The following is a 13,355-nucleotide window of genomic DNA, read 5'->3' on the forward strand; positions in this document are numbered from 1 at the left end:
CCCATCTAATTACATGTAGTAATCACAGCAACCATTTAGCAACACCCTAGTAGCAACCACCAGGCATACTTTAGCAACCCCTAAGCAACAGCACTGCAATCACCTGAAATACTATAGCACCCATCTACCAAACACTCTGCATTACGATAGAAGGCACCAAGCAAAAACTGCATGACCCTTGTTGCCAAGTAGCAAAAGCTTAGCAACTGCCCAGAAGTGGGACCCACTTAAGCTGTTCAATCTTTAGAAAATGTAATTTTACTAATACCAAAAACACACACACACACACACACACACACACACACACACACACACACACACACACAAGTGCACACATTCAGATCTGAAGCTCAGTGCAGCAAAATGGTAAAGTTTTGAAAACCTCCACTGTGGAGAACATTTTCCAAAAGCTCAGTTTTCAGTGACCTGAAACGCTATTTTTGCTAAGGCACAGAAAAAAAAGAAAGTAACCGTGGTAACCGTACAGCAGAGTGTAGACAAGCGATTTCAAGATACAAATGACCTCTTCAACCAATGTCGGCCACTTTTTTAGTTGCTAAATCTGAACAGAGCAGGCAGAAAAGCAGACAATGATATGCTACTTGACTTCTCACTAAGGTTTCAGCATCTCAGGTACTTACCATTCCAAGCTTCTCTCGTGGGTGCAGTGAGTCTTATAAAAAGATGCACATGCCTGACCATGCTGCCATGCCAGGTGTTTTTTTATTTTAAAGTGAAATGTTGGCATATATGTGACAGTCATATTTTATACTGTCTACCAACAGTATTTTTCCACAGTTCAAACAAGTGGTGTAAACAAACACTATTAAGGCAATTCATTGATATGGTGTGTTGCTAACATTTTACTATCAGCATTCTCCTTGTTGAAAAGCTGTTGCAGCCATAGTTAACCTTAGAGCGAAAATGAGAGCCACTGACCTTGTGGATCTGTTTAATCAGCACTTCCTGTAGGGCAAAGAAAGCAAAGGACAAACATTAACACATTTGTTATAGTGCACTTGTTCAGTGCATATAATGAAATGAAACTTTAGTTCAAAAGGAAACCTCCATGTTCTGGTAAGTGCAGAGCTTGTATGTCTACATTTAGGTCTGCTCTGTAAAGTCAACTGTTTCGAGTGTTTGTGTGGATGAATTCATCACCTGTGACACAGCAACTATGTTTGTGGCGTAAGGGGGCAGGTCGTATTTGCACTCTCTGCAGATTTTCTTTAAAGTGGACACACTGGACACGGACAGGTCCGGATTTCCCAACGCCTGCAGCACCAGCGGCAATACGCTGCTCAACATCACTGGGTGATCTGCTAACCATTCTGCAAGTGCACCTAGAGCGAGAGCAGACGAAAGAATATTTTACACTTTAACTCAGCATGATAGCCAAACCACATCTACATATACATACATATATATATATATATATATATACACACACACACACACACACACACACAAACATACACAACTTGAATTAGGTTAAGCCCATTATAACACCTTTAATACAAACCTATAGTGAACATGACTGTGTCTGCAAGCTGTACATTGTTGATGTTGATTCGGGGAATAAGGCCAATCAAGCCGGGAATGACATCAGAGTAGTTCACATCTATCGTTTCTGCTATGGACTGGAAACCGTACAGCAGAGCTTCGGTGTGCTGTAGAAACCAAACATACAAACAAATGTTTAGTCCCTTAACCCTCAACCTAATGATTCAGTTTTCAATCCTACAGCAAAAATGTCCACATAGCCATTTAGTTTACCAGATTCTGTGGAGTGCCAAAGGTTCTATTTAAGGGTTTTTAATGTAACATAATTTATACAAATAATGCAGTAGGGGGTCTACATGCAGGGTTAAAAGGATTTATAGGGGTAAACAGCATACAAAAACATTGATGTTAATCAAGTACTGTGTATTAGCCAGAAAGTTTCTTCTTTGGCATTGTTTGCAGATCATAGGGGTGTGTGTGTGTGTTTTCTTACCTGCCAGGACATTGGTTGTTCAGCATTGGTAAGCAGTCTGCCTAGCTTGTCATACAGATTACTAAGCAGCTCTGCTCCCAGCATCTCATAGACGTACATCAGCGTGTCTGATATGTCCACCCTAAACAAAGAACGAAAGTTACTGACAAAATATATATTTGGTCTCTCAGTCCCTCGCTCTCTCCGACACATTTACTTCTGGAGGGCAGCTTTGTCTTGCATTTTAGCCTCTTGCTCTGGTGCCAACTCAACAAAACTCAGCAAAAAATGTGCTGAGTATAATAATTGCATTTTATTTGTGTGACAGGCATAGGAGGTGAAACATGCACATGTTTTTCATTGCAGCAGCATATCTTTTCCTCTCTCAAAATACACACACATGCCCCAACACACCTGTAGATCCTGAACTGCTCTTTCTCGTCAGAGGACCAGGAGGCGTATTCTTCATCAGTGGGGAACTGGGCTTTGTGGAGCAGGACGTCCACCAGCTGGAAATACACCGGCCTGTACACCTGGAGATACACGGCCTGCTTCTCTGCTTCAAATGACATGATGTCGTCCTGTGGCACACACAGAGAACCATAGGGTTAACACCACTACATCCTTATTAATAAAAACAGAAATGTAATAATCATCATGTGGCTTTTGGAATTACAAACACTGATTATTTAGCACCCCAGTTGTAGTTCATACATTCTCCGACACCTTTATATTGAGTGGGTGTGGGGTCAGCAGAGATTTTTCTATTCTGTACAACTCACTAAGGGTAGCAAAGTTATAGGTAAACCCAAACACAGATCAGAGGTTGAAACCTCTTACAGGCAAGAATAACTGAATAATAATTTATAATTGTAATCATTTACTTTTATTTTTACACACGCTGGTAGAATACAGTGACATTCAACTTTTTCACATATCCCAGTTTAGCCCATGGAGCAGAGAGGGTTAAGGGTCTTGCTGTAGGGCAGCTTAGTGAACACAGGTATTAAACCCATAACCCTGTGATTGATGACCCAGCACCACTGTCCTACATACAAATACTATACCAATAATGTTATGCTCTACTATTGAAGAGCGGAGTACAAGACCGAAAATAATGTAAAGGATTACATTACATTACAGTCCTGTCTGCGTTAGCTATGAACATTTCTACTAATATGAAAGATAAATAAATTCCAATATCTTTTAAAAGTCAAAATTTAAAACAAACGCGCTGTTCACGTGAAAGACAGCTGCTCAGTCTGAATGTTTTCAGGCCACCCATGTCAAAACAGCTGCCCACCCTCCTGCCACTGCTATCTGCCTAACGAGCATGTTAAAATTCACATGGACTCTGGATTATCTGCCACTGTTATTAATATTATTATTACCACTATTACCCATAATTACATGCTTTATTCTTACCATCTCTACCATGATTATATTAGTTATATCAGCACACCTAAGCAAGACAGTCTTATGTGGTGATACTATGACAATTAATAATAAAAAATATATATATATTTATAAATATATAATATATAAATATATAAAAAAATCTAAATTATCACTAATTTAGAAATAGTTCTGATTAGAGGAGGATTGGTCCCCCTTGTGAGCCTTGGGTCCGCCTAAGGTTTCTTCCTCCTGCTCTGAGGGAGATTTTCCATGCCACTGTGGCCCTAGGCTGCTCACTGGGGGTCTTCGGTTTCTATGTTGTTGCTCTGTTGTCCTCTTACTGATTGCTGATTTTCACTGCAGTTCTGTGTCCAGACTGAGGGGATTATTACTGCAAAATGTAACAGCGGCAGCAGAAATATATTCCACACTGTTATGGTTAAACTTTGGCGATTAATCCGTGGTCCACGTATGTGCAAACCTGTTCCTAGTTAGTGCAAGTAATATGCATGTTGGTGTTTACGATGCAAATTTATATGTACCAGCCCAGCAGCTCTGTCACATGTTCAAACAGCAGAGAGGCAGATATAAAGAATGAATAATTTGATGTGCTCTGAGCTGAACAAATTATTGTTTGCGTTTCTGTAACAGCACATGACTGTGCACGATTCTTGGTGTTTGAGTGGGTGTGGGATGCGGGGGAGGAGGGAGGGAGAGAAGGAAGGAGGGCTAGAAAGAAGGGAAAGGAGGAGAGCTATACAGAGAAAGGAGAGGAATGAGGTCTACAACATTGATGCATCAACAAGTACATACATGTACATGGTCAATGGGGAAGGACATAAAGGACAAAACACCATTGAACATGCACAGCAGGGATGGGCTGGTCTAGAGTGACCTGAGCCGCAGTTTAATGTTCACTGGCAGCGTCTATTATCTTGACAGTAAAGGTCGAACTATTTATATACATCCCTAACGCTCTCACAGACACGCACAGTCACAGTGTGTACGTGCATCTGTGGGCATGAGTAGGTGACAAAACAACCAGACAAAAGCCAGTTTGTTTTCTTCTTGTTTACCAATTCTAAGAAGTCTAAAATTCATACTCAGAATCTGTACATCACGCATGATTGTGAAAAACTGGACTATGGAAGACTGTCACTGCAACCCCAAACATACTGGAACTGGTTCTGTGAGATGCTGCATACCTGCAGAGTGTACCAGAAAGTGAGAGTGAGGGAGCTTGTGGTCTCGTTGACTGGGTAGTGTCCAGGGATGCCTGTGCAGAACATGATCATGTTGACCAGTGCCAGGAAACTCTGCCAGTGCTCCACCTGCTCCAGCAGTGCCCTGAAGGGGTTACAGCAGAATAGAGATTACAAACAAGCACTCCAAAGTCACTTTTATGAAATCTATATGGAACACCAGCCTAAGGCTTGGACAAGACTGACCGAAAGGCATTTTCACTAAATGAAGAGTTTGAAAAATAATGTTCTATTTAATGCCCCCAATAGGTCTGCAAAAGCACCCAAGGTCGCTTCTTATGAAAAAAGCATGTTGTGCGCCGTCATTCACCATCACGTCAGAGTATGTGTTTTCAATTTATTTGTTATCGGGGTTCAAACCAATGATCATCTGCTGCATGTCCATATGTGAATGTGGGAGAACTGGATCTATTGAGTGGTACTGGCAATGAAGCTATCCTTTTTATTTTAGCCAGTGTGACTCAAAGAGGCAGACAGTGGGTCACAACAGAACAGTATACGTGAGTCTCTGCATCAGCTTGAAGTTCTGAGCATTAAAAGGAGTGAATAAGCATAAGCAACCAGAAACTCTGGTCTGAAAGGCAGCATTAGTGTTCATTTTCAAAGCTTGACATGCAATTACCCCCTGGGTAAAGAGTCAGATAGTGTGAAAAGACCTTAAGGCTTTGTCGTCTCCTCTGGACATAACTGTCCTAGATACACTGAATATGTGCTTATAAATGACACAATTTGAAATAATTATTATATTAATATTCGGGGATAATCTTGTTTGAATTGATTTGATCTATTTTGAGCTCAACTTATGAAGATTTTTGGTCACTATGATAAGTATGTACAAGATGAACTTTAATTAATTTTAAAATGAGATATTCATATTAGGGATTAAAAAAGCTACTAAGCTAAAATTTAGATCACCTCAAGAGATTTGAGCTTTCAGGTCTGGTCAAATGAGCTTGTTCGAGCTTCAGCTTGTTCAGTCATCATTAGGAAAGTGATGCAATAAAAAAAAAAAATCATTTAACCATGTCCCGACAACCAGCAGCCATTGCCTCCTCTAAGCAGTTGCCTGTAACTTTAAATTAAAACTTTAAATTTGTGATGCCCACAAAGCAGAGGAAGGCTATAAAAAGATTGTGTACCTGTTTTCAGGTAGCTGTTTTCTCAGTTTGTAAAGCAATTGAGAAATGTCGGTTAACAATGCAAGAGATCATATATACAGCACTTAGCGAGAGAAACCAAAGCATTCATAATCAAACTGCAAGAATTCACGGCAGCTGCAGATATGTTTCAACTCTACAGGTATGGTTAAGCTCCTATAGAAGAAAACAATGCAATGGCTGCATCAGTATGTTGTTCAGCGTGTAAGGAGAAGCTATGGACACGGGCATGGGTATGTTGTCTGAGCAACACTGGAAAATCTGGAGAGCTATTGTAACACCATCGTGCTGCAAACTGCTCACTCAGCTAGTGCACTTGCTCACTGAGACCAACTGCCCTAGTGATGAGCGCCACATAATTACTCAACAGCACACAGGTTTACTCATACACAGCACAAAGGCACATTAGAAAATATCCCCAGCAGAGAAGCTCATGTTAAAATAAACGATTGCCTTCCAACCATGTGTACAGCGAACCATATGGTAGTGTTAGTTGCATTATACGAGTACCTGGAATGGTTCTCTCCTAGAGAGACTGCGATTCGGCAGATGCCATGCGATGTCTCCATGTCTCCATTTTGTACTGCTTCTCGTAACTGCTCCTGTAGCTGCAGCACCTGCGGAACCAGCTTCAGCAAAGTGTTCACGTATCTAAAATGGGAAAAAAAAATGTTTAAAAGAAAAAAAGGTTCTTTAGAAGAGGCCATGTTTCTATGTTAAACAGCGTCAACCTTTTGAGTGTTTAAATGGTTCTTTGCCTGGTTAAAGAGTTCTTTAGATTCATTGAAATTCATCTATTGACTGTTCCTAGCTATAATCTTACAAAAAAAAGGTATATATAGCACCAGAACATTCAAACAAGAAGCCTTTTCAGCACAGTACGTTGATTTAGAGGTCTCAATCGAATCCAGTGACCCTGGATCGGGGATTTAAATTGGTCGGCTATCGACTTTTAAAGCCCAATCCAGTTCCGAGCTTTGGTTTTGTTGTTGCAGAGATCCCTCTGGTGTCCTATAGGCACCATTAACAGACACAATTCTCAGCTGCCGCCTGCCACAGTGAAGAACTTGAAAACCACCCCAAACTAAGCAAAAAAAAAAAGAGCTTTATTTCAGCTGATCAGTGGACTGACTTCCTCTTACTCGTTCCACCTTAAAAATAGCGCTTACACTCAGTGGCTGCATTATTTAAGGTGGAATGGAGAGTTATAATTAGAAATCTTGTTTTTGGCTGCTAACAGTTAATCTCACTTCACTTATCAGTTTAAATAAAGGGCATCTTGTTTAAGGTACTTTTCGAAAAAGAGCATCATGCAACCATGTGGAATGGAAAAGTTTGTGTAAGACTCAGGTAATCATAACTTAGCTACTCTAAAACATGACGCATTGTAAAGGACATGACTGAGATGGCGTAGCTTCAGGCACTTCAACTTATATAAACTAGATATTAAGTATTCTAGTTAATGTTAGATGAAAAAACATGTATATAAATGTACATCATCCACTGGGAAGAAAAGACCTCAAGTGGATGTCACTGGGTCTTCCTTAATATGCAAATACTGGGTTAGCTGTGTTAGCTCTTTAGCTCCTCCTTTTTCTCTGCCAGCAACTTAACTCTTTATACTAGCATCATCACCTAAAATTAACACTACAGCTCCACATTAGTTTTGACCATTTTTTGGCCGTTGTTTATTTCCTTCCTTACTGTTAACCCATTAGCCATTGAGCATTACTCCAACATCACAATTACGCTGAATGCACAGCCCTAGTTGATCCTAAAAGAGTGGATATATTCGGTGATTCATGCAAGCTGAAAAGACACACAAACACAGACTCCCACTCACAACACATTTTCCTTAAAAGCAACAACATGACTGCTCTTTCGGAGTGCCCCAGGGCCAAGTACTGGGTCCAACCCAGATTGCTCTGCCCGAATACATTTCTCAAACCCTACCGTTACGGACACCTCGATTCCTATAACATAACGAGGTTTTTGTTCACATCAGATTCATGCTAACCTACATTTCTTCAAAGCTCTCTCTGACATCCTCTGCCAAAACAAGCGCATAAACACACAGCCTGCCAGCCCAGCTCTTTTCCCTCACAGTCTATTCTTCTCTCTCTCTCTCTCACATGTTTTCTTTTCATGCTCTTCTGTCAGCTACTGCCACCTAATCTCCCCACCTCGACTTGTGTCAATTACTTCACTGACTTCCTGCCGCTTTAGCCTTTCTGGAACAATCTAAGAATCTGTCTCTGCACCGTGCCCTCGAATACACACAACACATTAGCTCATAGTTCCCTCCTTCCCCCCAGATCGATACAGCAGAGAGGACCTGCGAAAGGAAAATCGCTAACGAGGCGCACACTAAGAGAAAGACAGTTATAGCCTCGTTATCTCTAGTTCCACCAGCGCATCTGCCCCTGCTGCCTTTGTTAGAGTGAGGGTTCTGACAGTGCACCAAGCCCCATAGCCCCTGCTGTCTCGCTTCCTATGAAAAACTAAAAGAGTTATTGCAGAGATGTTACAGAGACTCGGTTATTCATTTTAGGATTGAGCAGACCCGATGCACTCAACTCAATGAGGTCCAAGGTCTGTTTTTAAACAAATGAAAAGGAGCTAAGGCAACGGTGCTATTGCTGCAACTGTCAGGCCAGGGCAGAGCCACAGAGCCAGCTATATTTTTCTCATCATTCAGGATTTCTGTCATTTTTCTGGCTTGCGCATTCATAAAATAATTAATGAAATAAATAACAACAACAACAATAATAATAATAATACAAAAACATCTTCCAATAATCTACACTACAAAATAATCTTGATGGCACTACTCCTTGTCTGGGAGGGCAGTGCTGCCTTGAGTTGACCCGTCATTACGCCCAATTATATCCTACGATACGATGACACTAAATTATAGATGAGGCCAGTCGGTGCGTAAGGGAGGCTGGTTCACGCTTTGATAGTCTTCAACTCCTTTGTCTAAATCCTCTTTAAACAGTGGATAGAGGAAGAGACCAGACTCGTAAGAGGCAGTGAAAGAGAACTGCTGTTGAATTATAGAGGAGGCCAAGGTCATCGCTCGTTTCTGAAAAGCTCTGCATCCTTATGCTTTGTTTAGCATCCTCTCGCCCTTTCGCTCTTCTTTGTGGTAAAGTGGCTGGACTGGTTGGCAGGCCTTCTTTAGGTCAGCAGCATACCATGCCATAAGTAACTATCTGCATAACTGAGATTCTTAAGAGAGGAGACTGTGTAGCCCTCAGTAATTACAATAAACTCTCTAATGCCCTTCATCTTCATTTTGAAGCCCCTAGTTTTTCCACTACATATGACACTAAGCAGACTAAGAGTAGAGATTTGAATCTGAGAGAACCTGGCTGCTATCAATATAGGATTAAATAGAACCTCACAAAGAAAAGGAAATGAGACGGAGTAGAGTTTTTATATACTCTGCTTCTACTCCTCAGTACAAAAGCCAGGCAACCTTGCCATCACCCTCAAACACAAGAGTACACGGTGACCTCAAAAGCAGGCCGTTAAAAATGAATGGAGTGTGGATGGAAAAGCCAAACAGCTGAATACCGAGATGAGTATATGCGGTGGCGGGTCTCTGAATGAGGACATATACGTTGTGTGCTCAGTGCGTAATGTGGCACTACTCAAGCTGGGCATGGCTTCATGGCTTCTTTTCTTCTGTTAATTTCATGTTGTGGAAGTCGTGAGACAAATCTGGATGGTCAAGACCCATCACCTGATCTTAAATACTGCACTACTGATCAGTCATGCGTGCCCCCAATGATACCAAGGACACAAGGGCATAACTGTTCAGTTATGACAGGAGAGTGTAAATGGGGCAGTACACATACATACATAGCATACATACTAACAGCACTAGTATTAACATTACCTTAGCAAACTCTATACAAATAAAAAACAAACACCTATTGATCTCTCAGAAAATACCAATCTGATGCTTGTAATGGCCATGTGTGTGGTGGTCAGTCTGAAAAACTAAAAGATTAAAGATAAAAACTGAAGACAGGCACAGCTGGGATCACCCTTACATTAGTGTGCATTATTGTTTTAGTTTTTTTCTAAATTAAAAATAATATTGTACAGCAATCACCTAAATAGAAAGGCTTGTGGTGGTTATGGTCAAATGTTATGGTAATGGTAATACTGTTTTTACTGTTTGAATAAGCAATGGTATTGATAACAGGATAATTCCATTTAATTTATTTCATACAGGACCAAGACTTGACTGTAGTACAGGACCAAGACTTGCAAATGTGCGCATATATATATATATATGTGCACAATCGCAATGAGAACATACAGTAATTTCACAAGCTCCCGACTAAATATGTTGCAAACCATGAGGTCCAAACCATGCTACCAAGTGAACTACACTATTACACCCCTAATAACTGTCTATATCCAAGATGCTGGGTGACAGACCTCCATTACGCATTAGATACATGGGCTGATCGAAGCAGGGCTGAGAAAGGCAGAAACATCAGGCTTTAATTGATGTTTACCTGTTCTAATTACAGCAGAATCGTTTACATTTACAGTGTTTGGCTGATCATCTTATCCAGAGTGATTTAAGTGTTGGAGGAATCTTGCCAGGAAGACAGTGTTGCTACCAACTACATTAAACTAACTAGGTTTAGAAATAATTAAAAGACAAGGACGCTTCTGTAACTCAAACCTACCAACCTTCCACATCCATTTTGATGAACAACCCATGTTTTCAAACTGTAACATCTTAAAACCAGTGCAATCATCTACAAATGAAGCCAATGGCACTACTCTGGCACTACTTTCTTGCTTGCTTTTCACCCTGGTCATTCCTTTCAATGGAAATACAACTACATTTTCCCCCCAAACTGTTTAGTCTTACTCCACTCCCTCCTCCTTCTCCTCCTTATTGCTCTCAATTTTTTTTTTCCATCCATGTTCACATTTATTTATTTCTTCTTCTGTCTGTCTCTTTCTCCTGTTCTCTCTGAGGAATGTGTGTTAAAAAAAAGAAAAGAAAAAAAAAGCACAGATTATGTTTCTAACAGTGACCTCACACACACTCTCATATGAAATCTGACATCCTGTAATTTGCCCAGACACATGCTTTGCACCCCTCTCTCCCTTCCTGTCTCTCCCTGTCTGTCTATCTATCTATCTATCTGTCTCTCTCTCTCTCTCTCTCTCTGTCTCTCACTCACTCACACACGCAGACACGCTACTGCTCTCTCCCAACTCTTTCCCGACTTCCTCTCCTCTCCCTCCCCCCCAAAAAACCCTGCAATTATCCTCAGACGCCAAGAGACAGACGAAATGAGTTGCCTGGCAACAAGATGCACTTGGTCCAATAGCATCCTCCCAAGTAAATAGATTGTAATGTGTTTAAACAGTGAGAGAGCTGTGAGGGAAATACGGGGAGAAATTGGGGAAAGGAGAGAACGAGAGCCCTGAAACGTATAGAGAGGGTGATGACAGAGCGAGTGATAGGCGGTAAGATGGATGGGAGAAATTATGATGGGAGAATGACAGGGTGCTATGAGGCAGTGGGAATCGACAGCCTGGCCTTTAAATCCAACAACAACCCTTTAGGAGCAAGGAAAGTAATGTGGTGCATTTGGGGACTGAAAAATTGATAACAAGCCCATGCTGAGCCTGAGCCCAGTCCTGCAGCGCTGCAAGCCCCATCTGTTACTGTACAGAACACAGTGAACGTGTGTGTGTGTGTGTGTGTGTGTGTGTGTGTGTGTGTGTGTTCCACTATCCTACTGGGATTTAAATCAGTCATCCTGATCTCTCTGGCGGCGAAGGACACTGCAGGTTTGGTAGAAAATGACATGGAGGTTTTACATTATTCTCTTAGTATATACACTCATTATCATTATTATAGCGCAGTAACAATGTACTTGATCAGTATAAGGTACTCTGATCAGATCTGAGCTTTTTAATCCTGACTACCGGCAGACTTCAATCCGATATTTGTGTTTCGAAAAATAACAGCACAGCAACTTGGGTAAGATGTGTTCCACAATAGTAAACAGCAGTATGATCACTATGTTTAGTACCAGTTTCTGTAATCAGACTAAATTCTAATCTGATCTACTTTGTTTGGAGCAACTTTTTAAATGACTGTTTTAAACTCTATAGTGTTTAATATCTTACAGTCCAGTCTGACTGACCCACCTGACCATTCAGCATCCAGTTCCTTTACAACACTACATTCAAATCACTCCGTTTGTGTACACCAGCTTTAGTCTCCTTCTCGGTTCTGAACGTGCCATTCAGAGCTGGTTTAGAACCAAAGAAAGGAGCGTGGTTCTCTCTCTGGTAGAGCAGAGCATTCCCACCATAGTTTTGTTTGCAACCAGGCAGAATTCAAGAGTATAGACAGGATGGGAGTAACGTTAGATCTTCCCAAATGGATCTAATGGGATAAAATATCTCTGTCGTTGCACAACTACAGCCTAACTGGGTGGTTTTTGGTGGTGCGGACAAAAATAGTTAGCAAATAGACAAACAAGTGTTTTTTCCCCCTCCTTTCCGGACGTGGCTCTCCTCTACCCTCCTGCCTGCTGTCCTGCTCTGGTGCCTCAGATTAATTCATCCTCACCTCAGTGCATGATGCTATGCTGGCTGTTTAGCTGCAGGACTTACTCACATTTTTATATTGTATGGCTTGACGTCACATTTACCATTGTTTTCTTAATTCAGTTTAGTTTTATTGTTTATTGCATATTGCTTTTTATCATTATCCGGTGTCGACCAGAGGAGGATGGGCTCCCCTTTTGAGTCTTGGTTTCTTCCTCTCAACCCGACTATCCTTGCCACTGTTGCCAGTAGTTTGCTCTAAAGAGGTTTGGACCCGGATCACTGTAAAGCTGCTTTGTGATAACATTTGTTGTAAAAAGCTCCATATAAATACATTTTGATTGATTGATTGATTGAAAATCATTCACTTCTGACATGAACTAACAAACTCTTTAATCGCTGTTCTATGCACTGGTTGTTGCTGCTGCGTCAGGTTTTCCTCTTCCCCAAACTTTCCACTCCACCTTAAAAAATGCAGCACTTAGGTTCTGCTGTTAAAATGTACACAACATGACACTAAGGTGGAATGGAGAGTTAGGAGTGGGCTGCTAACGTCAAACGTATTCGCAAGATCAGATTTGCGGCTGTTTAACTTGAGTCTTGGGTGTGTTTACACTGGCTTTTTTTATGTGGTTTGGCCTGATCCAGATATAATCCTGATGCTGAAAAGAAGCATGATGAAGTAATCAGGCATATCATTTATGTCCAAGTAAATTTAGCCAATCGGGACAACATAATCAGGACAACATAATTGGTCAGATGTGACTAATCCATTAAATACTGTTTCTCAGTAGCGGTAACAGTGCTAGTGTTATGAACTTTCCCCATTTAAAAGGGAACTCATACATACTGACTGTTAAGAGGTGTACATTTACATTATCATTAAAGATGACTTACAAAAATGATTCGCTGTTTACTCTGAAAAATATCCTTAGCTAGTTTGTATAGACTAGGATCCAG

General features: G+C 41.0%; 1 protein-coding gene across 2 annotated transcripts in view; it reads right to left on the reverse strand.

The window, feature by feature from the left end:
- ipo13b (importin 13b) overlaps nucleotides 1-13,355 on the reverse strand; it is a 46,761-nt gene that overhangs the window by 13,918 nt on the left and 19,488 nt on the right. For both annotated transcript variants that reach the window (XM_072681886.1, XM_072681896.1), the window contains exons 4-10: nucleotides 6,303-6,443; nucleotides 4,579-4,720; nucleotides 2,390-2,556; nucleotides 1,997-2,117; nucleotides 1,523-1,670; nucleotides 1,162-1,343; nucleotides 940-966 (exon numbers count right to left, since the gene is read on the reverse strand). In XM_072681886.1, the coding sequence (XP_072537987.1) occupies nucleotides 940-966; nucleotides 1,162-1,343; nucleotides 1,523-1,670; nucleotides 1,997-2,117; nucleotides 2,390-2,556; nucleotides 4,579-4,720; nucleotides 6,303-6,443 (928 nt within the window). The remainder of the gene's footprint in view (nucleotides 1-939; nucleotides 967-1,161; nucleotides 1,344-1,522; nucleotides 1,671-1,996; nucleotides 2,118-2,389; nucleotides 2,557-4,578; nucleotides 4,721-6,302; nucleotides 6,444-13,355) is intronic.

This window comes from Salminus brasiliensis, chromosome 1, assembly GCF_030463535.1.
Source record: "Salminus brasiliensis chromosome 1, fSalBra1.hap2, whole genome shotgun sequence".
Taxonomy (NCBI): Eukaryota; Metazoa; Chordata; class Actinopteri; order Characiformes; family Bryconidae; genus Salminus; species Salminus brasiliensis.